The sequence below is a fragment of the Ictidomys tridecemlineatus genome, chromosome 8 (genome assembly GCF_052094955.1).
Source record: "Ictidomys tridecemlineatus isolate mIctTri1 chromosome 8, mIctTri1.hap1, whole genome shotgun sequence".
In the NCBI taxonomy this organism is placed as follows: domain Eukaryota; kingdom Metazoa; phylum Chordata; class Mammalia; order Rodentia; family Sciuridae; genus Ictidomys; species Ictidomys tridecemlineatus.
Window position 1 is genome coordinate 71,480,344 of NC_135484.1, and position 27,110 is coordinate 71,507,453.

Consider the following 27,110-nt stretch of genomic DNA (forward strand, 5'->3'; position numbering starts at 1 on the left):
TCTTTGATCCATTTTGAGTTGATTTTTGTGCAAGGTGAGAGATAAGGGTCTAGTTTCATTCCTCTACATATTGATAACCAGTTTCCCCAGCACTATTTATTAGAAAGGCCATCTTTTCTCCAATGTATGCTTTTGGCACCTTTGTCAAGGATCAGTAGATGTGTGGGTTTATTTCTGTGTCTTTTATTCTGTATTATTTGTGTGTCTGTTTTTATGCCAGTACCATGCATTTTTTGTTACTATAGGTTCTGTCATATAATTTCAAGTCAGACATTGTGATTCCTCCAGCATTGATTTTTTTTTTTTTCCCTTAGAATTGCTTTGGCTATTCTGGGTCTTATATTTATTCTTCCAAGTGAATTTTAGGACTTTTTTTCCAGTTCTGTGAAGAATGTTACTGGTATTTTGATGGGGATTGCACTGAATCTGTATATTGCTTTGGGTAGTATGGTTATTTTAACAATATTAATTCTATCCATGAACATGCAAGGTCTTTCCATCTTCTGAGGTTTTCTTTAATTTCTTTTTTCAATGTTTTATAGTTTTCATTGTAGAGGTCTCTTATCTCCTTGGTTAGATTTATTGCTAGGTTTTTCTTTTTCTTTTCTTTTTTTTTTTTCCTGAGACTACTGTGAATGAAATTGTTTTCCTAATTTCTTTCTCAGCAGGTTCATTGTTGGTGTATAGGAAAGTTATTGATTTTGTAACTTACTACTTTGCCAAATTTGTATATTAAGTCTAGCAGTCCTTCAGTGGAATTTTTTGGATCTTCTAGGTATAGGATCATATCACCTGCAAACCTTGATAATTTGGCTTACTCCTCTCTTATTTTTGTCTTTTTTAATTTTCTTCTCTTGCCTAATTGCTCTGACTAGAATTTCTAGCATTAAATAGGAACGATGAGAGTGAGCAACCTTGTCTTGTCCCAGATTTTAAAGGAAATGCTTTCTGTTTTCTATTATCCCTAGGGATTTAGTTTGGGAAGAGAAGATATCTTTCTGATATCAGGGATTGAACCCAGGTGCATTTAACCATTGAACCACATCCCTGGCCTTTTTTATATATTATATTGAGACAGGGTCTTGCTAAGTTGCCTAGGGCCTCGTTAAGATACTGAGGCTGGCTTTGAACTTGCAATCCTCTTGCCTCAGCCTCCAGAGCCACTGGGATTATAGGAGTGTGCCACTGCACCCAGCATCAGAAAAGAAGATATTTTTAAACTTGAAGTCCTTTTTTTTTTTTTCAATTCATGATCCGCGTTTGCTGAGATAGACTTGTATTGGTGATACTGTATCATATAATCCATGTTGAAGAAGAAAGTTGGTGACATTTTAGATGGTGTAAGTCATGTGATATTGTATAAGTAATGTGAACTTAATATTAGATCAGTATGATATGATCCTATAAATCAACAGCAATTTGTTGGATAAGTTGAACTGAAAAGGAGTGTGTGGTAAGGTGGGGATGAGATGTAGCTTATTGTGGAATGTGTTAGCTTTTTGTCTCTGTGATCAAAATACCCAAGAACAACTTAGAGAAGGAAAAGGTTATTCTGGCTCATGGTTTCAGAGGTTTAGTAGGTGGTGGGTCAGTTCCATTGCTCTGGACTGAAGGTGAGGCAAAATATCATGGCAGAAGGGCTTGGTAGAGAGTGCTACTCCATTTGTGGCAACCAGGAGACCATGGCACATTGCAGCAGGTAAGATGCACCCTTCAAGGCACAGCCCCAGTGACCCAAGTCGAGCTACCTCCCACCTACCTATAGTTCCCACCCAGTTAGTCTGACTGATTAGGTCCAGTCATTTCACCTCTGAATATTTCTGCATTAACACAAAAGCTGTTGGGGAATCACCTCATCTCCAAACCATGACATGGAGTCCCATTTATGCATATCTCATCTCCTTTTTCTTTATTTAATTATTGTTTTATCTGAAATTTGTGTGTTTACCTATGCCTATTGCAAATGCAAATGTCAAAATATCATATAATAAATGAAATTTACAAAGATATTGTCAATTTTTAACATGTGCTTTAGGTAACTGCAGAGTTTTGGGGTGAGGAGCACTATTAGTTACAACAGAGAAATAAAAGATTACTTTCCAGTCTGTCTTGGATTATGGTTAGACTGGGACCAGGAACAGAGAAAGACATAGGTATAATTCAGAAGGAAACCAAAAAGAAATTTAGAAAAAATAATTTAATGTAGATTTATCTCTATATTTGTTTATATTCTTTTTAAAAGATGTTTGTTTCTTTACTTCATCTCTAAGTTTAATGAGGGCTCTTTTATGTATTTATGTTTTTGGTCATTCATGAAGCTTTTAAAAAAATTGAGTTATATTTCACATAGCATACATAATATTTGTCTTCTTAAAGTTTATCATTCAGTGGTTTTTAGTATATTCACGAATATGCAGTCATCGCTACTACCTAATTCCAGAACATATTCTTCCTCCAAAGAAACCACATACCAATTAATGTTTACTGTCCATTTTTGTTTCTCTGTAGTCTCTGGCAATCACCAATCTTTTTGTCTCTGGATTTGTCTATTCTAGGCATTTCATATAAGGAACCATACAATATGAAACCTTTTGTGTCTTGTTTCTTTTATATAGTGTAGTGTTTTCAGTGTTCATCCACATTTTAGCATGAATCAGTACTTCATTCCTTTCATATGGCTCAATAATAGTCCATAGTATAGATATACCACATTCTATTTAACCCATTTGAGAGTTGATAGGCATGATTTGTTTCTATTTTTTGGTTATTATAAGTTTATGTACAATTTTTACTGGTACATATGTTTTCTTTCTTTTTCTTTCGTTTTTTTTTTTTTTTTTTTTTTTGGTGTATTTCTTCTTTTTGGTGGTGCTGAGAATCGAACCCAGTGCCTTGTGCATGCAAGGCAAGCATTCTACCCCAGCCCTTGGTGTATTTCTAGGAGTAGACTTGCTGAGTCATATGGTAGCTCCATATTTAAACTTTAGAGGAACTGCCAAATTGTTTTTCAAAATGTAACATTTTGCATTTTACCAGCAGTGTGTGAAAGTCCCAATTCTCTACATCCTTACTAACACTTGTTACTATCTGTCTTTTTTAAATTTTGGCCACCCTAGTATGTGTGAAGTGGCATCTCATTGTGGTTTTGGATTTTACTTCTCCGATGGCTAATGATGTGTGAAGCATCTTTTTTGGAGAAATGTCTATTTAGATCTTTGCCCATTTTTTCTTGGGTTGTCTTAGCGTTGAATTGTAAGAGTTGTTAATTTAGTCTGGATACTAGACCTTATCACATATATGACTTGCAAATGTTTTCTTCCATTATATTGGTTCTTTTTACTTTCTTTTAAAATTTTTGATGAAGCCCAGTTTGCTTCCCCTGCCTCTTTGTGGTTGCTTGTGCTTTTTGTATCATAGTTAAAAAACCATTGAGAAAAGGATCTAAATGGTTCTAAACTATTGCCTGATCTAAGGTCACCAAGATTTACACCAGTATTTCCTTCTAACCGTTTAGTTTTAGCTCTTCATTTTAGGCATTTAGTCCATTTTGAGTTAATTTTTGTATATGGTGTGAGGTAAGGATCCAACTTCATTCTTTTATATGTGTAAAACCTTTGGCCCTTTGCTGAGTCTTACTTTTAATAATTAGGTCTTTGATCTCATTTAATTACCATAACAATCTTGTGAAATATTTATTCCCATTATCAACTTGTCTCATTTTGAAACAGAGTCTTAAAACCTAAGTATCTTTTCCGAGGTCTGCTAGCTCAAGCCCCAAGTTTTGCCTTCATTTAACCACTAGGCTACACTTCCTTTTCTTTTAGGAAATGTACATGCTTTTGGTCAAACATGAAGGCTGCTTAGAAATTAAGTGGCTCTGTAGGACTAAAGAACATTGTAGAACCAACACTATATGTTTCAAACACAAAGAAAAGAAAACCCTACTGGGTTTTGAGCTTTTATACCAATTCCTACTTTTATTCAGTAAACTTACTCTGGGACTCTTGGCAGAGGATTTTAGGATTGGATTCTTATTACCAAGGGCTATCGTAGTGCTGACCTTACAGCTTTCTGGATGACAACCATGTTCTGTATCCATGTTGTTCATTGTGTTAGCCACTCCCCAGATGTGGCTATTGAGCACTTGCAGGGGTAGTGAAACGGGAACTAAATTTCTTTTTACTGTGGTAAAATACACATAATATAACATTTCTCATTTTATATTTCCCCATCCAAAAATCTGTACTCAGTACTCCTCGTTCCTCTCCCTCCTTGGCTCCATAATCCACCATTCTATTTTCTGAGTCTATGAACTTGGCTCCTATAGGTACCAAGTACTTTCTATGACTCTAGATCATACAAAGAGGATCCAGATTTCTAATTTTAATTCATTTTGTTAATTTAAATTTGAATAGCTCTGTATGGTTAATAGCTACTTACTGTTGGCCTAGAGCCAGGGTAGGCCTGGGAGAAGACCACCTCTCACAAAATTGACACCTGCTGTCTGACATAGTCTGAATCTGAGGCATCCAGTCCATGTCCATATTCCAGGACTTTGTGGCTGAGAGCAGAACCAAAGAAGTGAAGATCAAATAAACAAGCATCCCTCTAGTGCATAGAGACTCTGATGATGTCGCACAGAAGGACATTACTCCAGAATGCTAAGACCTGAGTTCTCTCCATGGACAGTATGCTCTGGGGACTTTCTGCTCTTCACATTCCAGAGTACCTGCTTGGGATGTGAAATTATACATAGAGGTGTCTGCCCGGCTCTGGGATGGCCTGAAGTGGGGAGAGGGCCTCTTTCAGTGGTCTGCACTTGCAGGAACTGCCCCCTTCACAAGTTGGGTGGGTGTAGTTAGGACTGTGTTTGGAAGGACAGCATCTTCTGTCAGTCATGAATCGCAGGAGGCGGAAGTGAAACTCCTCTAATTAACCACTGTGAAAGCGACTCACTCTCATTCTTGTTTTGTGGTTTCTGCAGTGCTGGACTTCAGCGATCCCTTCAGCACTGAGGTGAAGCCGAGAATCCTGCTCATGGGCCTGAGGAGAAGTGGCAAGTCGTCTATTCAGAAAGTTGTCTTTCACAAAATGTCACCCAACGAAACGCTGTTCCTGGAGAGTACTAACAAGATATGCCGGGAAGATGTTTCCAACAGTTCCTTTGTCAATTTTCAGATTTGGGACTTCCCAGGACAGATTGACTTTTTTGACCCCACCTTTGACTATGAGATGATCTTCAGAGGAACGGGAGCACTGATATTTGTCATCGACTCTCAGGTACAGCTCAGTGCCTCGGGCATGATGGCCCTGAAGCCCTGCAGCCCCCACATCTCCCCACATTCATTTCTGATGGCTTCAGTTTGGTTTTTGAAATCCAGAATAGGCCTTTCTACCTAACCAGTCTTTCTTAGTCATGGCCCTCAGACTTCGCAAAAGAGAAAAGGCTCCCTTCTTCCAGCCTGACAAACAATCGGCCAACCCACCTTTAGAGGCCAAGGACCCCAAATATGTGTCACGCTCCCTAGGATCCCCTTGGCAGAAATCTGTAAAAGATCACAGGTTCTGTACACCAAAAATCTATATAAGTGTATATTTACATGTACATCAGGTCTGGCGAAGGGAAAGTTTTAAGTGAACATTTTTCTTCTGAATCAAGTTTTAATTAACACACAATTATGACATAATAACTGTCATATTTTAATAGATAACTATTAAAAAGTAAAATTTGAGATAAATATCTTTTCTAAGATGGACATTTTGATGTTTTTCCACTTAATTTATATATCCATGCTAGAATAAGCTGGGGTTGGATCAATTGGGTTTGTATAGATATTCAAACTTTCTTCACATGAATAAGTAGCAGATACAGGGTGAGTTTTATCATAGCTTTTTTGTCCACTTACTTTCAATCCTTCCAAGTTATATCCCCTACATCACCCAGTTTTGGGTTGTAAAAGTAGTTTACCAACAGATAGCCTGATTAGGTTCTCCTTCAACCTTCTTGGAAGCAAAGAATAAGGAACCTCTGTGGACTGGTGAAGGGCTCTATTCTCTAGCCATTAGTGAGATTCACATGAGCCTTCCAAACTGGCTCTTTGACACTTGGGTTTCTATACCCTGGGGTTTTTCTCCTCTAATGTCTGTAAATGGGAGGAGGGAAAAGGAAACAGACCTGGTGCTTTTCTGGCAGATTGGTTTTAGGGAGGGTGCCTGTTTTGGGGTTTGGGTATTGATGCCTTGCAAACACTTTTTCACAGTGTCTGCGGCTTGAGGCCCAGACCACAGGCTCTCCCATAGACTGACGGTTTTACAGCTGTTGGGGAGTAAAAGGCAACAGATCCTCTAGGTGTGTGCTAAATCATCAATGAAGTTCAGGTATTTCCCTTTTTCCCTGACATTTCTCTGACATTGCATACCTACCATCACGTTAGGCAGCTGTTGGTGATCACCTGGTCTTCCAGAAGCCCAGGGGTGTTAGGGAGTATTGCAGGGTGCCCAGCACCCCACCAGGGTAGGTTCCTGTCAGGAGGTGTGAGCCACCTAAGAAATAAAATGTCTGAAATAATTAGTAAGAAATAGAGACAGAACCAGAAATTAGATATAAAAAGCAGAGTGCCTGATCCTGATAGGTCTTCTAGTCCTGATAGGAGCTGGAACTGAACAACTGAAAAAGGGCCCCAATTCTTGGTGTGTCAGAAGTCTTGCAGTAAACAGGTTGATTGGCATTTTGGCAAGCCACATCCATCCCTGAGAGGCTCCAGCGGGTCACCCGAGTCCGAAGCTGTGCTGAACTTGTGACAGGGCTGGATAGGAAGCCACATGAACCAGGCGTTTTCAGACCAGCAGGGTTAGTGCTAGGTGTTCCCGATACCAGGCTTTCCTGCCTGAAGGCTTCAATATCGTTTTAGTTCATGAACAGTTCACATGGGTCATGGATGGCTTCCCTCAAGAGAGGAAGGGCTTATAGAGACTGTTGGTTATCATGGTTCTGAGACCACACTTGGAAAACCATTTTCTGAGAAACTGCTCATGCCTGAAAGGATCAGGAACTAGGTGCCTATTTATGTAATATAATAATGAAATTTTCAACAGTCTTCCAGTTCCAAGAGGCCACACTGTACCTGTGCAGCTGTTCTTCAGGGTGGAAGTATGGAAGGGGGAGACTGGAAATCCAATGCCTGATCTATGGACAGCAGTTCACCCTCCCATTGTCCTACCCAGAAATGCTGGTATTGTGTGTGCTTGTAGACACCTGAATCATATTTAGGGCCTGCTGTCAGCAGCTGCTTTCCTGGCTGTCCCACTTGTACTGACCTGTTTTCTGGCCCATCTGTGGCCTTGGCAGTATCCTCTGCCTTCCTGTCTCAGACCTGCCTGGACCCCAAGGGAGTGGATAGAGCGTGTGCACAGTGCCATGTCATCTCTTCTAAGCTCCCTTTTCTCTTGGGTTGCCCAATCCTGTGCCTGTACTTGTTGAACTAGGTAGCTGTAGTACTAGTCCTGGCCATAGTAAGTAGATTCCAACTAGATGACTCATTTCGAGACACAATGACTTAGTAAAAACTTACTTAAATACTGTATTGTGCTAATATAGCAATTTGCATTTATGGAATTCAAATTTCCAATGCAAATCTATCTCAAGTATTTATTATATGACTGTTATTTGGCTAAAATAAGTACACTTTTTAATTTTAGATCTCAACTGTATTTGATTTTAATGTTACCTGAACATGAAAAGCAGACCTTCTGTTTGGCTTATTTTAGTGTTGTTTTAAGGTTTTTGTTTTGTTTGTTGTAGGTCAGAGAAAGGTATAAATAAGAATGCTTGAATTCATCTTTTACAGTTACACTTTAAAAATGACCAGGGTGTCTGGGGGCATAGCTCAGTGGTAAAATACTTGATGAAGATGCTTAAGACCTTGGGTTCTATCCCCAGCACTGAAAAAGAAGTAGGAAAACTTTGTTGAGTGCTATCATTACCAAAAACGAAGAATAATCTAAAAGCCAGAGTCAGAGCTTATATACTACTTTTTCGTGTTTGCAGGAATCTTCATGGTTATGAGCATAAAGGGAAATCAGATTTTAGGGAAGTGGCTCTCGACAGCACTTGGATGTCCTTTCCATTATTTCTAAGCAGCATTCTTTTGGTCTGACACCTCATGTTTTTATTTTTTGACTGTGAATTCTCACAATCACAGGATTTCCAGATAAATATATCCTCAAGGAGAAATTAAGTCCTCACAGAATGTTGTGAAATAAAAACGAATGAAAGCAAGAGTGATTTCCCACAAGCTCAGTGTAACTCTCCCACCCCCAGAAGAGACCACAGAATGTCCCTCTCTTCCTGAAGTCTTTGGATTCCAAAGAATTTCCACTTGACCCTGTTGGTGGTGATTGTGACCTACCTGCCTGTAATCCTAGATTTAATTACAGAGTAGAAACTAGACAGTATGTTTTACCTTATTTTTAAAATTTTGTCATAGGAAACAATAACAGTGGGAAAAAATCATTTGCAATCCTCTCTTCTAATAAATGGAGAATTTTTTTCTTTCTAATGTCAATTTTAGTCTTTTTTTTTTTTTTTTCTTCAAAGCTAGGAATTGAACCCATGCTAAGCATGCACTCTACCACTGAGCTATACTCCCAGTTCCTCGTTTTTGGCCCTTGAGGCTCTATGCTATTTTACTAGTTAGCTGGTCATGAGACCATTTTATTGGCAAGGAGTTTAGACTGGTGGTTTCTAATATTTTGAGATGTGATCCTCTCTAGACATTGGGTTATTTTGCTTATAGACCTGTTCCCTTAACTTCCTATTCAGTTAAAGATGAAAGCAATAGTACTCTTTTGTGTATTAATATAATGCAATAACATTGCACTCGTTTTAAGCACATAATTTAACGGTATATGTCATGTAACCACCTTATATTCAAGACTGTGTATTTCTGTACCCACAAAGGTCCCCTTGGGCCCTTTCACAGACCATCTCTGTAATGCCCAGACTCAGTCAAGCATTGAAATGCTTCTTGTCACTGGTGATTAGTTGCTTTTTCTAGAATTTCAACCATTGGAACTGTACAGTAGTAATGGTAGTTTTTATTTAAGGCTTAATCTGCTGGCCCAGTGTTTGCTATTTGCCTTTCATTTTTAATAACTCTTCAGAGGGTATGTGTTCTTTCTTCATAGTACATTATTAGTATATTTAATATTTTGACTTACCTAGAGACTAGGGCTGCATTTTTATTGATTTAGTTTGGAGAACAGAAGAATGCCCAAAACATCCTGTTAAATTGGCTTTCTGTATTTTCCAGATTTGAAGTCATAATGGGGGGATGAGCGTAGTTGTGAAAAGTCCTTTAAATTCCTTTTTTTGCAATAAAAACAAGACCAGTCCACACCCTTCAAACTGGCAATAACTCAGCTTCTGACAACACCAGGTGTTTGCAAGGGTCTGGCACCATCACACACTGCCTGGTCACGTTCAGGGTGCTGTGACCTGCCGAATCAGTATGGCTGTGACCTGCCGAATCAGCCTGCAGGGTAGTGTGTTTTCGAATTACCACTGTGCTAACCACTGAGAAACATTTGGAATGTCCATCAACAGGCAAGTGTGTGATAAATTGTAGACCATCCATTACATGAAATGTCACAGAGTCCTTACAAGGAATTATGTGCTAGAGTTTAATGCACTTAACAGAGATGAAAGCTCCTGGATGTAATGTTGAATGAAAAAGGCATACATACAACTTGATAGTTCTATAAATTTTTTTGTTCGTTGTTTTGTGGCACTGGGGATTGAACTCGGGTGCTCTATCACTGAGCTACATCCCCAAACCTTTTTTAATTTTTATTTTGAGATAAGGTCTTGCCAAGTTACTGAGGCTGGTCTGAAACTTGTGATCCTCCTGCCTCAACCTCCTGAGCCACGAGGATCACAGGTATGCACCACCTTGCCCAGCCACTTCAGTAAACCTTTAAACAATGTAAATGAATGGTGTCTGTTATTTGGGGATGCAGATGTGTATGGTGTAAAGAGATGAGTGAAAATAAACACTGAACTCGAGGGAGTAGTTGCCTTGAGTGGCTGGGTAGTGGGCTATGTTGGGAGAATGGGGAGAAATACACAGGGCTTTGGTGTTAATGCTTTGTTTTTTAAATAGTGATTGATACACAGGTATTTATTACATTGTCATAATAGAGAAAAAAATAGATTGAGCTGTTTGGAGCAATTACTCCACATTGGGGGTCCCCAAGCTTTCTGTAAGGGGCCAGATGGTAACATATCTGAGGCTTTGCATACTGTATTGTCTCTGAGGAGCTTCCACAGAGGAAAGTGACTCAACTCTGTCTTGTGTCATGAAAGCAACCTCAGACTACATGCAGACAAATTAGATGGCTGTTCCAATGTAAGTTCCTTATAAAAACCAGGTGGGACCCTGAGGACAAGGTGGGGGCTATGGCCCAGGGTATGCTGACTTTGCTCTCGTCCAGTATTTCTAAAATTATTCTCTGAGCCCATTCCCAATTCTCCTAGTGATCCCTGTTGTGTCTCCATCTCTAATGGTTCCTCATGGTTCACCAAGAGACTTGGAAGGTGGGGAGGACAGTATTGCAGGGAAGGACTGAGGTGGTGTGAGGTCATTTCTCTTTCTGAAACTACAACTCGGATCTTTTGTGTTCATCAGCCTCGGTTATAGCTGCCTAAATCAGCTGCATTTTGTTAGCTTCTCTTCTGTTTGTTAATACAACTTAGGTTTTCAAACTTAGATTCCATGAAACCAGGTTCTAAGGGGAGTCTTTGCAAGACATTCTGAAGGGCAGAAACCATGTGGTAGGCTCAGGAGGGTGGAGCAGCCTCCTCTCACAGGCGTTGCCTTTGTTCCCAGGATGACTACATGGAAGCCCTGGCCAGGCTCCACCTCACGGTGACCAGGGCCTACAAGGTGAACACCGACATCAACTTCGAGGTGTTTATTCATAAAGTGGATGGTCTGTCAGATGACCACAAAATTGAAACTCAAAGAGATATTCACCAGAGGGCAAACGATGACCTTGCAGATGCTGGATTAGAAAAAATCCACCTCAGGTGAGAACAGAAATCCCTCAGGGATCCTAGTCAAGGATGGGAAAAAGCAGGTTTGGGATCCACATTCACCACTGTTGGCTTGGAACAGGCTGTAAATTTACCTTCTTTACCTGTTTTGTGCTATAGACACTGAGATAGGACTTAGGAAAGACAAGTTTTGCACATGCTAATTATTATTATTATTTTTTACCCCATTACCGGAGATTGAACCCAGAGGTGCTTAATCACTGAGCCACATCCCAGCCCTTTGTTTATTTTTTATTTTGAGATAGGGTTTCACTAAATTGCTGAAGCTGGCTCTGAACTTATGGTTCTCCAGCCTCAGCCTTCCAAGTTATTGGAATTATACATGCTAATTCTAATCCTTAGTGAAAGTAGTGTTTTGTTTTAACACATGGTCAAAGCTAAGCTTCTTCCCTCAGGTGAAAGAACATATAACAAAACCTACGAATCTAATCCAGGAAGTTAATTGATGCTAAATTTTACAGTTCTTGATAAATATGATAGTATCTATAAACATAAATAAAGGAGTAGTCTAAAAATAGTTCATCTAGAAATACCAATAGAGGAAAAAAACTTCTTCATTCTTTGGTGGTGTAGTACACAATTCATTTTGAAAATTGGAGAATAAAAAAAGTTACATGATTCATTGTCAATAATTTAAGTTACTAGGCTAGACATTGAGAGGCTTGCCTAAAGACTATCAGGTGCAGATTCTCTTGCAGAATGCATGGAACCTGGCAAAGGCAAATAGGGATGCATTTTTAAGCTTGCCAGTCAGCAGAATAGAACAGGTACAGTTCTGGCACTTGGGAAGGTGATGGGGAATGGCTTATTAAGATATACTCATTTTTTACCAAGGTTACTGTAAATTCTGAAGGGTGTAGTTTTATGTATTAGGATTGTAGATACAGAAGGGAGACTATTGGTGTTATACCATAGCTTAAGCAAACTATTCCTAAAAGGGAAATATAGATGAAATATTGTTTTCTCTTTCAGCTTTTATCTGACCAGCATATATGATCATTCAATATTTGAAGCTTTTAGCAAAGTGGTTCAGAAATTGATTCCACAACTCCCAACTCTGGAGAATTTGCTAAACATCTTTATCTCAGTAAGTAAATAATTTACTTCTTTTATAGTCATTTGAAGAATTTCAGAGGAACATTGCAAGAGTGAAAAGGATCTGTCTTCTGCTTGCTCTTACATCATTTCAAGATCATTTAATTATGATTTTTGAAGATTACTCTTTGATATTGTTCAGTTTTGGAGTTTAACTCCCAAAACGAAAATGTGTTACTTGACTGGCATAAGTAGAGTGTTTATTCAAGTTGAGGGCATTCATCATCGTTAATAGAATCCTACCAGAGATAGAGAGCATAAGGCTTGCTGTATTAGTCAGGTTTCTCTAGAAAAACAGAGTCAACAGGAAGTATAATTATAAAAGTGGGACTTATTAGGTTGGCTAGTGGGATCAGAAGCTGGATAGTCCACAATGGCCGACTGCGGGCTAGAGAGCTGGAAGAACCAGTACCTGCACAGTCCAAGAGGCTGGAACCCCAGAACAAGAGGGATCAACGGCTTCTGGAAAATCTGCTTTGAAATAATGAAGAAGTGAGAGTTCAATCCTCAAGACAATTGCAGCAGCAATCAAGAACCCCTTCAAGAGGAATCCAGCTTGCATATGCCATCTGCTTCTTTGTTCTTTCAGTTTTTTATTCCATCCAAGCCATCCTATTGGTTGGTGCTGCCCATGCTTAGGGAGGGTCTCCATTTTAGTTGGCTATCCCACATGCCAGTCATTCCTAGACACACCCTCATTGACACACCATAATCCTCTTGATCCTTGGCATTTCTTTATCCAATCAAGTTGACAGTTCAAATTAACAATTACACTTGCTTTTGGTGATGACTCCTTCTTGAATAACTTTTTATTTGTTTAGCACTGTATGAATTATGTGCCAAAAGAATCCTAAGAGTTAGGAAATAGTGCCCAATTTGTTTACCTACAATAAATAATTTGCAGTAACCCTCCTTTTCATCTCTACTGTAAGTCCATTATAAAGTTTAAGATAATAAGTTTAAGTTGTAATGCAGTGGTGCAACTTAAATTATTTGTAGCTTAATTTTTGCTCATTTATATTTTATATTGGGGCTGGCCTATAATTTTATGTAAACTGTACACAGTTTGAAGTCAGCTATCACTTTAAGGCAGCATTTTTTGTTGTTGTTTCAGAATTCTGGAATTGAAAAGGCATTTCTATTTGATGTGGTCAGTAAAATTTACATTGCAACTGATAGTACTCCAGTGGATATGCAAACCTATGAGCTCTGCTGTGATATGATAGATGTGGTTATTGACATCTCTTGTATTTATGGGTAAGTAAAACACTCATAAATGGCAATTAAGCCATCTTTTCCTTTCATAACTTCTTAGGCACTTTGCATTTATCTATTTGACTTTAATACTTTTATTTCAAATGACCAAGGTCTGTAAATAGACCACTTAGCATGCAATAATAATAACAAACAACTATTGAGCAAATGCCTGGCATTATGCTAATAACTTTATTGCATGCATCATATAGTTTAATTTTCAACTATTCCATGAGACAGGAATTACTTACTATACCCATTTTACAGATGAGGAAACTAAAGTTTACAGTGGTTAAGTTTCTAATTGATGCTCCCATTGTCAATAAGGAACAGAAATAGAATTTGAACTCAAGTCTAAATGATTCCTGATCCTCTGCTGAAAAATCTGTCAACATCTGTGGATATAAATTAATCCTTAAACTTTGAAGAGATATGTCATTAACATTTCTATTAATACTCTTTGTTACAGAAAATAACTGCTGAGTTTTTTTTAAATACACTTTTGATTTTCTGTGGCCAGCAAAGAATTATAAAACTAAGCAAACGACATTATCTGCTTATTATTAGTAGTTGTATGGTCTTGTGTTCTTAGAAACATTTTATACACTTAAAATAATATCAAATAAACAGTGAGCCAGGTGCAGTGGTGCATTCCTATAATCCTAGTGTCTTGGGAGGCTGAGGCAGGAGAATACCAAGTTCAAGGCCAGCTTCAGCAAAGAGTGGGGAAGATTTATTGTATTATCAGAGATAGAAACAGTTCTGAATTAATTATACATTTGCCAAAAAAGTCTTGTATAGATTGAGTGTGAACTAGCTGTTTCTTAGGACGTTAGGATGTTGCTGTGGATACTGGACCTTAGGTTGTTGTCCTGTCGTGGACGAGCGGAACCTCTGGTTCATCTTCCTCTGCACTCACTGCCTGTGACCTGCCTCTCTTAGTACTCTGCCTCCTCTGTCAACTTCTGTGAGAGTGTCAGTGTGTTTCTGTCTTCCACTGCCTAAAAATCCTCTGCTCACTCAGTTCAGATTCCCTTGACTGTCACCCCCCAACTCCTGCACACACAGACACACAACACAGTCCCTTCCTGATGGATGGGGTAAGCCATACCTCGAAAGATTGTGGTGAGGGTGGAACCATTAGGCTCACAATGTGCCTTGACCTGGTAGTTCCTGGATAAACTGTAGCTACCATAATTTATTACTGTTGTTATTATTAAATGCTTTAAAAATAGACCATATTTCCCAAAATTACTAGCTTGAAGTATCCTATTATTTTTAAGCCATAAGTGGATGACCTTGAAAGAGCCGTGGAGCTGAATGAACCCTGATTATGGTCTAGATTGCTGTAGTAATCAAGTACAATGAACAACACAATTAATCTGGCACATATTTAATGACATGCATGATCATTATTGTGCCATATGGTAATTAGATGTAAGTGGTAAGTTGTTTGTGTAAATGCTGTTAATCAGAGTTACTTTTATCCAGCTAAAACAAACTCGGTGAGGGAGGAGGCTAGCAGGAGGAAGCTGGGCTTTACCATCAGATTTTTTTTCTGTGGTGGAGTGCAGTGTTCCTGAGAATCACAGGATTCAGGAAGAACCAGTCTGGGTCACAAATGATTTGCGGGCACTGGGGTTTCTTTGCTGGAGCAGTGAGCCTGCCCAGTTAACCAGCAGGAGGCGGGGTGGGGATGTTTGTGGAGACTATGCCCTGCCCCCTTAGATAGTCTAGGAAGGAAGTGGCCCTGTAACTGGAGGACTTGATCCTCTTTCCCAGCTGCCCAGTGGAAAGGACCCTTGTTGAAGGTGGTGCCTCAGGAATCTCAGCTCAGGTTCTGCTCAGAGCTCTACACACACACACACACACACACACACACACACACACACACACACACACATTCTCTCTCTCTCTCTCTCTCTCTCTCTCTCTCTCTTTAAAATAAATTCCATTTGTTATGTGTATTCATTGCTTATAGATGAAAACTTGTAGAACTTAGTTGTAGTTGCAAAACTTCACCAATTTCTACTTGTAATTTTATGGATCTTTTTTGGTTGTGTTTGTTTGTTTTGTGGTTCTGGGTTGAATTCAGGGGTGCTGTGCCACTGAGTTATATTCCCAGCACTTTTAATTTTTTTTATTTTGAGACAGGGTCTCATTAAGTTGCTGAGGCTGGCCTTGAACTTGCAATCCTCTTGCCTCAGCCTCCTGAGTTGCTGGGATTATAGTGTGAGTCACCATGCCTGGCTCTTTTTTTTTCTTCCCCTAATTAGTTTGTTGTTTTCTTCCTTTTTTCATTGTGAAATTAATATATATTATAGTATGTATACTTTTATGAAAGCATAAAGAATAAAATTAAAATAGCCCATAATCTTACCACCTAGAGATAGTCACTATTTACATTTTTTTAATATTTATTTTTTAGTTTTCGGTGGACACAACATCTTTATTTTATTTTTATGTGGTGCTGAGTGCCCCGTGTATGCCAGGCAAACGCGCTACCGCTTGAGCCACATCCCCAGCCCTATTTACATTTTTAATATATTTTGTTATTACTTCTCTGTGTAATTTTAAGTATAATAAGATCACTTTGTACATATAATTTTATAACCTGTTTTTTTATTTAACATTATTACCTAAGAATTTTTCTGTTTTATTAAATGCTATTTATTAATAGATAAAATATTTGTTATCTATATATTCAAATGTTATATTTACTTGAAAATTTTAAATGCAGTTTTCTTCATTGGGTAAAACATTTTAAATATTTCAGTGTATTGCTCTTAGAACATTACTTATAAGCAAGAGAAATTCAGTCTCCCAAGTAGCTTAGCTCAGACTTAAATTTACTTTTAAGTAGTCCTGTAGAAACTAGTTTAAAATACTTTCAAAACTAAAAAAGAAAAAAATAAAAACAAAAAAAACCCCTCCATTTCCTTTAAAATATAATTCAGGCTCATCGTTAAATCAAGCCTTTCATCCTAGCCCCTGTATATTTACAAAATTAAAGCATTGGCTTTTGATATGAATCAGATCAGGTCTGAGGTCCTGGCTCTACCTCTGTCACCAGCTTTGTCCAAGTTGTCTTTCTTTCTCCAGTCTCAGTTTCTTCAGTGTCTAGCTTAGAGGATTTTTCTGGCAGAAATTGGATAATGCATGGTCAGAACTAAGAATGGTGTGTATCACACAGTAAATGTTTAATAAATGCTAGCTCTTAATGTGAATTTGATAAAATTTAGCACAATTCCAGTTAAGTGAAAATTCTGGTCAGTTATTCGTAGATTTAGGAAGTAAATATATATCAAAATGTATACAGCTGCTGATAAAAGGAAGGCTATGGAACATGTCCTTTGCCTGTGATGGAAGTATTCACAACTCTTTGATTATACCAGTGTCTTTCACAGGTTCAGTTTCTGTCATCAAAACCATCTTAATTATAACAGCAGTTAAAACTCTTTGTACATTTTATAGATTCTCAGCTGAGAACCATTTATGCATATTTATTTACTTAAGGAACTTTGAAGTAATTGCTGTCAGTATATAGGTGAGGAAATTGTGGCTCAAAGAAGTTACTAAATTTGTCCAAGTTCATATGATAAATAAGAGAGCTGGGTATAAATTCAGGTTTTTCTGTGTCTGTAGACTACACCTTTTCTTAAGAAAATAGACCAATATATTAATTTAACTATTTTGAAAAAATTTCAAGCTACAGGAAATCTTATATCCATGTTGGGATTTACCAGTTGTTACTAATTTGCCATGTTTATTCTTTTTTCCTAATACATACTCTTTGTGTGTTTTTGCTGAACCATCTGACAGTAAGTTTCAGACCTTGATTCTTTGATCTTGGCCACTTGAACATGTATCTGTTAAGAACATGGACATTCACTGCAGGACCATGGTTTAAGTAGCAAGTGAAGCAGATTTAGCCTGGCTATATTACTCTTGTTATTTAATACATAAACGCATATTCAGTTTTTACCAAACATCCCAATTCTGTTTTTTATAGCAGTCTTTCCCCTTGTTCAGGGTTCAGTCCAACATTTGGCTGTCATGTCTCTTTAGACTCTAAATTGTTTTTCAGCCTTTCTTGGTCTTTCGCCAGATCATGCTTTTGACAGCCTGGCTATTCTACCATGAGAAAATAAGAAGCCCTTGGCTGTGGAGGGGAGAAGAGTTCACTGAAATACTTTGCTGAATGGCACTGCAAGTGTAAATGACATCATTTTCTCTGTGTTAAAGCTGGTCTCTATTACTGGGTTGCAATTTTTAATTCTTTCTCAATGATCAAATACATTTTGATTTCTGTCCCCATTTAGTCTCAAAGAAGATGGAGCAGGAACCCCCTATGACAAGGAATCAACAGCCATTATAAAGCTGAATAATACAACTGTTCTTTATTTAAAAGAGGTGACAAAGTTCCTGGCTCTCGTTTGCTTTGTCAGAGAGGAAAGCTTTGAAAGAAAAGGTAATTTTTAAAATGTGATTTAAAAGAAGCATTTCAATTCATTCTGCCTTCCTTGCTTGTTGAATGTGAATGAATGACAGCATGCCCTTGAAGCTTCCAGACTTTAGTCACAGGCCCTTTTGGCAGGCAGGCCTCAGGTAGTTCAGAGATGGTGGGGTTTAACTGAACCTGCCTGCCCCCTAGTGGTGTGGCTGTGATTGCAATGAGGTAAAGTAGACCTGAGGAGGGAGCAGCAAGACATACAGCGTTAAAGCTAGACAGTATTTGACTTTTTTTAGCCATTAAAATAAGTATACTCTTTGTGATGTTGGGAAGTGGGTTCTAGGGATTGAACTCAGCATGCTCCACCTCTGAGCTATATGCCAATCCTTTTTTTTTTCTTACATACATGACAATAGTGGAGTGCATTACATTCATAATTATCCATTCACAGCACAATTTTTCATAACTGTATATAAAATATGTTCATGCCAAATTATGCCATTATATATAACCTCTCTTTTTTGCATACAATTCTTAATATACCTTTATACCACCATTTATCATATCTCTCTCTGTATATAAATTATGATGACACCAAATTCACATCTTCATACATGTATTTTGTATAATGATGACTGTCTCCTTCCACCATCTAGCTAGTCCCCTTCTCCCTCCTCCTCTATTCCCTATCTAGAGGTAATTTTCCTCCCATGCTCTCCCTCCCTATCCCACTTTGAGTCACACTCCTTATATCAGAGAAAACATTTGGCATTTTTTGGGGGGGATTGGCTTATTTTTTATTCTTTAAAAAATGTTTGCAGTACTGGGGATTGAACCCAGGGGTACTCTACCTCTGAGCTACCTTCCAAGTCCTTTTATTTTTCATTTTGAGATAGGGTCTCATTAAGTTGCCAAGACTGCCCTTGAACTTGGATCCTCCTGCCTGAGCCTCCTAAGTAGCTGGGATTATCTGGTATTACAGCTGTGTGCCAGTGTACCCCACCTTCATAAAACTAGGTCTTCAAAACACAGTGATAGTATCATGATTCCAAAAAGGGAAAATCCTGCTTCAAAATAAAAAAATAAAATGGACCAAGGATGTAGCTCAGTGGTAAAAGGGTAGGGGTGTTATGGTGGCTTCTAATGCATATTTGCAAAATGTCCATCAGAAAGATTGTATGGATTTATGCTGCTAAGAAATAATGAGTGTGTTCAGTTTTCTGTGTTCTGATTTAAGAAGTTTACTACTGAAAACTAGTATATTACTTAAATTTGTATTTTCTTGCTTCTTCCTGAAGCTGTGTATTTTTCCTGTTTACTATGACTGACCAAGTTTCCTTGTTTTTCCCCCACCAAGAACTTTTAATTAAGTGATATTCATCCTTTAATTTTTGTTTCCTTTATTCTTGCTGAAAGCAAGAACAGATAATATATTAGAGTCATGGAATTTTGAAGATAGGACTATATATTATTTTACATATGATTTTACTCAGACCCAGAAAATAAAAGTGACTTTCCCTGGAGCTTCCCCAACCAGTGGGCAGTCAGGGACTTACAGAGCTGGTTTTATGTGTGAACATGTGCTTTTAACCACTATATGCCTATTTTGTTGGTTAAAGTTATTTCCCAGATTTATTGGAGGTTGATATTTCACAAAGCTAAGAGAAAGAGAAGTAATGCAAATAGTATGCCTGCTCTTCCAAAACCACATAGGCCAATGGCAGGTTCTAAAGTTTAGGGAGAATTACAGTCCCTACCTGGGGATCTTGTTTTTTTTTTTTTTTTTTTTTTTTTTTTTTAAATAAATGTTCAGATAGATATTATTTTAGTTGTCAGTGGACTTTACTATTTATTTATTTATTCATTTATTTATTTGTGTGCAGTGCTGAGAATCGAGCCCAGTACCTCACATATGCCAGGCAAGTGCTCTACCACTGAGCCACAATCCCAGCCCTCTTTTTTGTTTTGAAATGATTTTAGATTTAACAGAAAAGTTGCAAAAATAGTACATAGTTTTCATATATTCTTTATCCACTTTCCCCTCACATCTTACATGCTAAAACTGAATTTTCAAAACTAGGAAATTAATGGCAATATAATACTATTAACTCAACTATGGACCTTATTCAAATTTCAACAGTTTTCACACAAATGCTCTTTTCAATCCCAGAATCCCCAACTTGACTTAGTTATTTTTTTCTTCTGATCTTTTCCAGTCTGACAGCTTCTTGTTTTTCATGTCCTGACTTTTCATTATGTAGAATGTCTGCTGATTTTACACAGTGGAGATTATGCACTGGACAAGAGCACCACACAGAAGTGATGTCTGAGTGCTACTATAAGTGGTTTGGATTGTTGTTATGTCTTGTTACTAGAATGCTAACCTTGAGCTTGATAGTGTAGCATCTCTCCTGTTTTCTTTTTTTGGTACTGAGGATTGGATGCAGGAGTACTCTACTACTGAGCAATATCCCCAGTCCTTTTTATTTTTAACTTTGAGACAGGGTCATGCTGGCTTTTAACTTGTGGTCTTCCTTCCTCTTTCCAAGTTGCTATTGTTTCAGGTGTGTGGCTTCTCCTTAAACTTTTGCCCACTGACTTTAATATCCCTCTATGATTGGGGAACTAGATTTAAGCAGGAGTTTATTACACGGGTCTTCCATAAGTTATTCCTAAACTATGACTGACCAAGTTGCCTTGTTTCTTCCCCCACCAAAAACTTTTAATGAAGTGGTGTTCATCCTTTAATCTTTGTTTCCTTTACTCTTGCTGAAAGCAAAAACAGATAATATATTAGAGTCATGGAATTTTGAAGATAGTGGGATCATTTGACAACAAGCAGATTTTGTAAAAATTTATGAAGCTAAGTGGAAATAAATATGAGTTTTAATGTAATAACTAAGAAAATGGGTACATTTAATGTTTGACCTTGTCATATGTACTTTTTTAGGGTGGCCAGTCCATATCTGTCTTCTTGGGACCAAAGGGATTCCTGGGACAGGAAACCTTCAGTGCTGATACTGGGAAAGTCCCAGGTGAACACAATGAGTTGATCACTCTAGCTACCAGGAGTATCTTTAAAGAGAATTTAGTGCTTGTAATGCATGAGATATTTGGTTTTGTTATTCTTGAGTCCTGTTGGTGCCAGTAATCTACACTTGACTTTTTCTCATGTTGGTTTCCTTCTGAGTTTTTATTAATGACCTGGTGATGGCTTTGGTGGAAGAGGTAGGCATCTTGGGAAAGGTTAAAAAGTAAGAAAGTCTGAGCTTTCCTCAGGATGTTAGAATAGAACTTATGGGAGAGGGACTTGGGTTTGTTAGTTGTTATTTATTTATTTATTTATTTTGGTTATTTTCTTCGAGTTCCCTGAATGTTTTTAAGGTGCAGCTAAGGTTGGGAACTGCTGCTGAATCTGAGAAGGTGAGACTGTATTAAGTGTGGATGGAGGTGATGGTAGTATTTATGCTGTTCACATCTCTGTTCTTGTATTTTCAACTGCCTTTCCTGATAGGGCAGATCTAGCAAACATTTTTTATGAATGCTTATTTCATTTAAAAACCTCACTTGTGAACCTTTTAAAACTAACACAACAAGATTACTGTCTCATTTTGAAATGGGTGAAGATGAGTGAGTTAAGATTTCTCAAGATCTACCAATAGGATGTCTCTAAATCTCCTCAAGTCAATCATTTAATTGTACCCTTTGCTTGAGCCAGATTCCTTGAGCTGAGCTTTCTTTCTGTAAAAGTTTATTGTACATATCAGCAGATAATTTTGAGATTGTTCTCACATTTCCTAGTTAGATTTTTTTTTTTAATTTTAATATTTATTTATTTAGTTCTCGGCAGACACAACATCTTTGTTTGTATGTGGTGCTGAGGATCGAACCCGGGCCGCACACATGCCAGGCGAGCACGCTACCGCTTGAGCCACATCCCCAACCCCTCCTAGTTAGATTTACACTAAAAAAAGAGAATTTCTTTGCTCCTTGTTTATTTTTTATTACTTTCCCCCTGATTGACTCACAGGTCTTTTCTTGAGGAAATCTGCTGCGAATGGGTCATACTGCACTTGTAGGTCATTGTTTCTGCAGCAGCAGCAGCAGCAGGGACCACTACCTAGACTTTCCCTCTAGAAGCTGAGATGGTTTCCCTCTAGAAGCTGAGATGGCTGTCCCCCTTGCTCGTGCACTTGCAGTTAGTTGTAATACAGAGTTGAAGAATTTCATCCTTGACTGGAATTCCATTTCTTTCTTTGATGGGGTTCTGGAAGCATCACATGAGAGATGGAAATAATTGTTGGGCCAGTAAATTTAAAGTTGGCAAATAGAACCAACCACTGTATCTTTGGTATAAATATAATGTTGCTTTCAACACTTTTACTTTTGAGAATGAAAAATGCTTCAGATTTTGGATTATCTTTTATTCTGCTATATTTTCACACTGCTGACTTATTTATAAAATCATAAACAAGATTCTCTTTTACTATTTCTCCATTTAAAATTTACTTATTATTGAAAAGCTGAACTTTTGTGTCATTGGTTATTGAGTTCCTGAGCTTGGAGCAAGCATGAGGTGACTATTACCGTTCCAGAATCAGGCACTTTGCTTTCCCTAGGGCTTATGAGAATGGTTTAAATATAATAGATATTCAGTAAAGATTGATTGATTAGGGCTGGGTATATAGCTCAGTTGGTAGAGTGTTTGCCTTGCATGTGGAAGGCCATGGGTTCAATCCCAAGCTCCAAAAAAAAAAAAAAAAAAAGATAGATACTGTGACTTTGATATCTCAGCTGCACTTCAAATCAGGTTCTGCCTCCATTCAGAGTCAATTTACTAATGCCTTTTGGTATTATTATTTCTTAGTTGTATTAAACTTTAATTCTGAAAGGTTAAAAAAAAAAGTGTGCAGTTAGATGGTTTCTTAAAATCTTTTGGGCTGGCACACACCTGTTATCCCAGTGACTTGGGAAGCTGAAACAGGAGGATTGTAAGTTCAAAGACAGCCTCAGCAACTTTGTGAGATAAAAAACTTTGTTTTTTATCTCAAAAAACAAAAGAGCTGGGGATGTGGCTCAATGGTTAAGAGCCCTTGGGTTCAATCTCCAGTACCAAAAAAAGAAAAAGAAAAAAAAAGAAAGAAAGAAAGAAAAGAAACTCAAAATACTGTTGAGTCATAGATGCCTTTGAAAATGTGGTATATACAATATACACTGGAACCTTTCCTCAGGAAAAATCTACCTTCACAAGACTGCCTGCAATTCCCATAGCCCAGCAGCAGACCTCTTAGGGAAATCTGGCTGTGAGGTTATAGCTGCTCCTCTATCACCCTCTACTGGCTTGTCCTGGTCATGGCTGACATGAGATTATTTCTGCATGGCATTTATAAATATTTTTGTTCTCTTCTCCAGGGCTTATTGACTATAATTTTCATTGCTTCCGGAAAGCCATACATGAAGTTTTTGAGGTGAGAATGAAAGTAGTAAAATCTCGAAAGGTTCAAAATCGACTTCAGAAGAAAAAAGGAGCCACCCCTAATGGGACCCCTAGAGTGCTGCTGTAGGTGAGGTTTCAGGAACATCTTTTGAAACCAGACCTTTTTGATGAGGCTGCTGCACCATGTTGTACTAAAGAAAGAGGAAGAAGATTGGTACACATGACATGGATTCATTGTAAAAAAAAAAAAAAAAAAAAAGTTCCTGCAACCCTCTTGATTTTCTCTTTTTTAAAAATAAAGTAAGCACTTTGAAGCAAAAACTTGTATATTAACCATGAAGTGAAATCCCCTGTACTTTCATTACACAAATGTAAACTTTTATGGTCGATAGTCAGAAAAATCCCATGTGAGAAATGCCAGGAACTGTACATATGTTGCACTTTTTCACTTTTTTTTTTCCTTATTGAACCGAACTTTGACTTTTCTAAGATCTTTTCTGTACATGGTATCAAGAACATGCCTACTGAAGTCCATATCCATATAGCAGAAATTAATCCAAAATGTTAGCTTGGTAATGACTTTTTGTAATATTTGGGGTCTTTACTACTAATTATTGAGGGAAGTAATTTTTTAATGGAGCTGGAATAGATTGGGGCTGTAAGTTCCAGGAGCAATAAGAACTATTCCCTAATACAGATATAAGCAAGATTTTTGTAGAATAATATTATTATCAAACTTATATAAAAATTTATATCACCACGGCTGGGCTTCCCTACCCAACAGTTTTTGTTGTTGTTGCTTTTGTACCCAGGGACACTCAACCACTGAGCCACATCCCCAGCCCTTTGATTTAGAGGCAGGGTCTCACTGAGTTGCTAAGGACCTCACTAAGTTGCTGAGGCTGGTTTTGAACACACGATCCTCCTGCCTCAGCCTCACGTGCTGCTGGGATTACAAGCATGCATCACTGCACCCAGCTCCCAACAGCTCTTTACCTCAGCATACACCTCTGTAGTCACTTTACACAGGTAGGTTTTTTCTTTTTTGCTGCATTACTGTTTTAGAACTTTGGGGACCAGATTTCCAAAATGGTGAAGAACATGGAGAAAAATAACAATCACTAAGGCAGGTTTCTGGAGGCTCTTCTGTCCTTGTCAAGTGGGGTTAACATAACATCAGGGGCCAAAAAGTTTCCCAAAATGTAGGCAATCGAGAGCTGAAGACTAAAAAAATACATATACGATTTATGTTTAGTTTCTGTTCAATGGCCTATTGTGCTACACTTAAAATCTTTATTTGGAATTAGTTTTTTATTGCTCCATGACCACAGTGAATGGAACATATCTCCCATCTCCACCATAGAGCTTAACCCTGTTGGTTCCATTTGTCAACTTGAGTCACCTTTTTGTCTGTATAATGTGCCTGATGTCCTCTGCCTGTTCCCACCTTGTGACTAAGGTCAAATAATAACCAGTATGTTCTGCAAAGTTGAAGAGCCATCTTGAAACTCCCAGACAATCAGTTGGAAAAGGATGGCCAGAAGAAGATAAAGTCTGCTGTGCAATTTTTTTCTATGAAGTTCATTCACTTGTGTTTAACTTAGATTAGTAGGAAATTAAGAATCTTGAATCTTTTTTGGAAATGGATACTGGGAATTGAAACCTAGGGACATTTTACTCCTGAGCCCTGTGCCAAACCATTCCATGATAATTCCTTCTTTCTTTTTTTTTGTACTGGGGATTGAACCCAGGGGACCCTAGCCCTTTATTTTGTATTTTGAGGCAGGATCTCACTAAGTTTTTTAGGGCCTCGCTAAGTTGCTTGGCTTTGAACTCGTGATCCTCCTGCCTCTGCCTCCCAAATCACTAGGATTACAGGTGTGCACCACTGCATCCAGCTCCCAAATAAATAATTCTTTCTATACAAAGGTTAGCACTGTATAGCATTCTTGTGGGGCATTAAAAACAAATAATTTGTTTAAAACAGCCTCCTAGTGTTATCAAAGCTGGTCCTAGCAAAATATATAAAGTCCCTAAAGCACCTTGTCCTTGAACTCTCCCACTTCTCTCAGTGGCTTCTTTCCATCTTCTCTTTCCTCTCCCTAAGTCCTATTCCTTCAAAGATGGTAGCTGGAATTAAAGTTGGTAGCAGATTGGGCTTTAAGGTTTGAGCCTCCCAAGAGTCTAAAAATCACTAAGGCACCCAACTCCCTTTCCTCATGACTTCTGCTCACAAACCTGGCTGAGCAGGAGTCAGGGTTCCAGGGAAGTTTTCCTGATTTCTGGAGCTATCCCCTGTTGGACTTTTGCCAACGGGTCTGAAACATGTGGGTTATTCTTACAAATCTAATTCTCTAGGATTTTTTACAGGATGTTTCTCTTTGAATAAGCAAATAAAGAGTCAAGTTTCTAACATTACTTTATTGTCAAGATAGAGACACTTGTCTATATGGTAATTCACATGTTAAATATATCAATGTATATATATTTAAGAACCAGGTGGAACTTTCATTTTTAAGCTAGGTATATGATGGGTTTTATTAAAATGTGCCTTAAAAAGCCTATTACTTCAAGAGCAAATGATTCTTTGGGGGAAAGGCAAAAATAATCTGTGACACAGGACCCACATTCATGGTAGTAAGTGCACTCTTTGGTTAATCACATGCTAATATAGATGGCATGTTAATATAGATGACTGCCTCAAACCGTGTGTGACAATGATCTCTTAATTAAAAAAAGATGTAGGAATTATGTCTAAGTGTTCAGTTTTTCAAGTTTGTTCAACTGGAATTGCAATACCTTTTCAAATCCTTTTGCATTTTATTTAGATATGGGAGTTTGCTTACTGCAGTGTGTCTCACCACATTTTGTACTCAAACATGGTTATAAACAAAAAGTCCACGGCTGGGTATGTAGACCTGCCTGCCACGTGCAACAGCCTGTGTTTGCATCATGAATTAACAGCCACAAAAACAGAAAGGCCAAATGTGGCTATAGTGGTGACTGTACCGAAACATTTTTGTTTGACTCTGAAGCTTGCAAACTTGATTGCCGGTTTCTAGATCGAGGTAGTCCTTTATCATTTTGAGTCATTTAAAACCTCTACATAGAGGTGAATTAGACTGTGAATTATCATCTTTGGTTATTTTCAGTGATGTAGATTAATGTGAATGACTAGTATGGAGTGTCATTGAAGGAATATAAATAAAGTACTGGTAACATTCACAAATATGTTATTTTATGAACACAATATATACGTTGGACCCTTAAATATAAAACAACTAAAAAGCATATCATGACTAAAAAAAAAATCACAGAACTACTGTTATATATGGGTTATATACCAACTCTGTCCATACTCCAGAAAAACAGCTGAACTGTCATGATAATTGAAGTATAGTGTGCATTTGACTTCTATAGACTGCAGGTAATTTGTAGTCAGGTATAGTTTATGTTTTACTTCAAGCAGCACATCCTTTATAATGATTGTTAAACCTTTGCTTTCAAGATTGTTAACTGCCAATTTAAAAGCATGTTCATGACTTGGTATGGCTTTCATTTTCCTTCAAGTGTATTCATAACTCTGCTTTCTGGGAAGAGAATGGTCTCTTCAGTTAAAAGAAAGTATGGCCTTTCATTTTTGAGGGATGGTTGACCACATGCATATATCACTGTTTCGTCATCCCTCTGAAGTCTATTTAGTAATTTCTCTTTTTCAATTAAAAAAAAAAATTTAGGCGGGTCTCATTATACTCAGT

The 27,110-nt window shown here is 37.9% G+C and overlaps 1 protein-coding gene across 2 annotated transcripts in view; it reads left to right on the top strand.

Annotated features, from left to right (window-relative positions):
- The window catches only part of Rragd (Ras related GTP binding D), a 42,659-nt gene extending 16,559 nt beyond the window's left edge, over positions 1-26,100 (top strand). The window contains exons 2-8 of one of the 2 annotated variants that reach the window (XM_078019621.1): positions 4,985-5,280; positions 10,887-11,086; positions 12,086-12,200; positions 13,323-13,465; positions 17,785-17,933; positions 20,866-20,950; positions 23,328-23,552. In XM_078019621.1, coding sequence (XP_077875747.1) covers positions 4,985-5,280; positions 10,887-11,086; positions 12,086-12,200; positions 13,323-13,465; positions 17,785-17,933; positions 20,866-20,933 — 971 coding nt within the window. In that variant the 3' untranslated portion in view covers positions 20,934-20,950; positions 23,328-23,552. Of the gene's footprint in view, positions 1-4,984; positions 5,281-10,886; positions 11,087-12,085; positions 12,201-13,322; positions 13,466-17,784; positions 17,934-20,865; positions 20,951-23,327 lie in introns of both variants that reach the window. The other variant, XM_005324706.3, reaches the window with a different exon arrangement.
- The last annotated feature ends 1,010 nt before the right edge of the window (positions 26,101-27,110 follow it).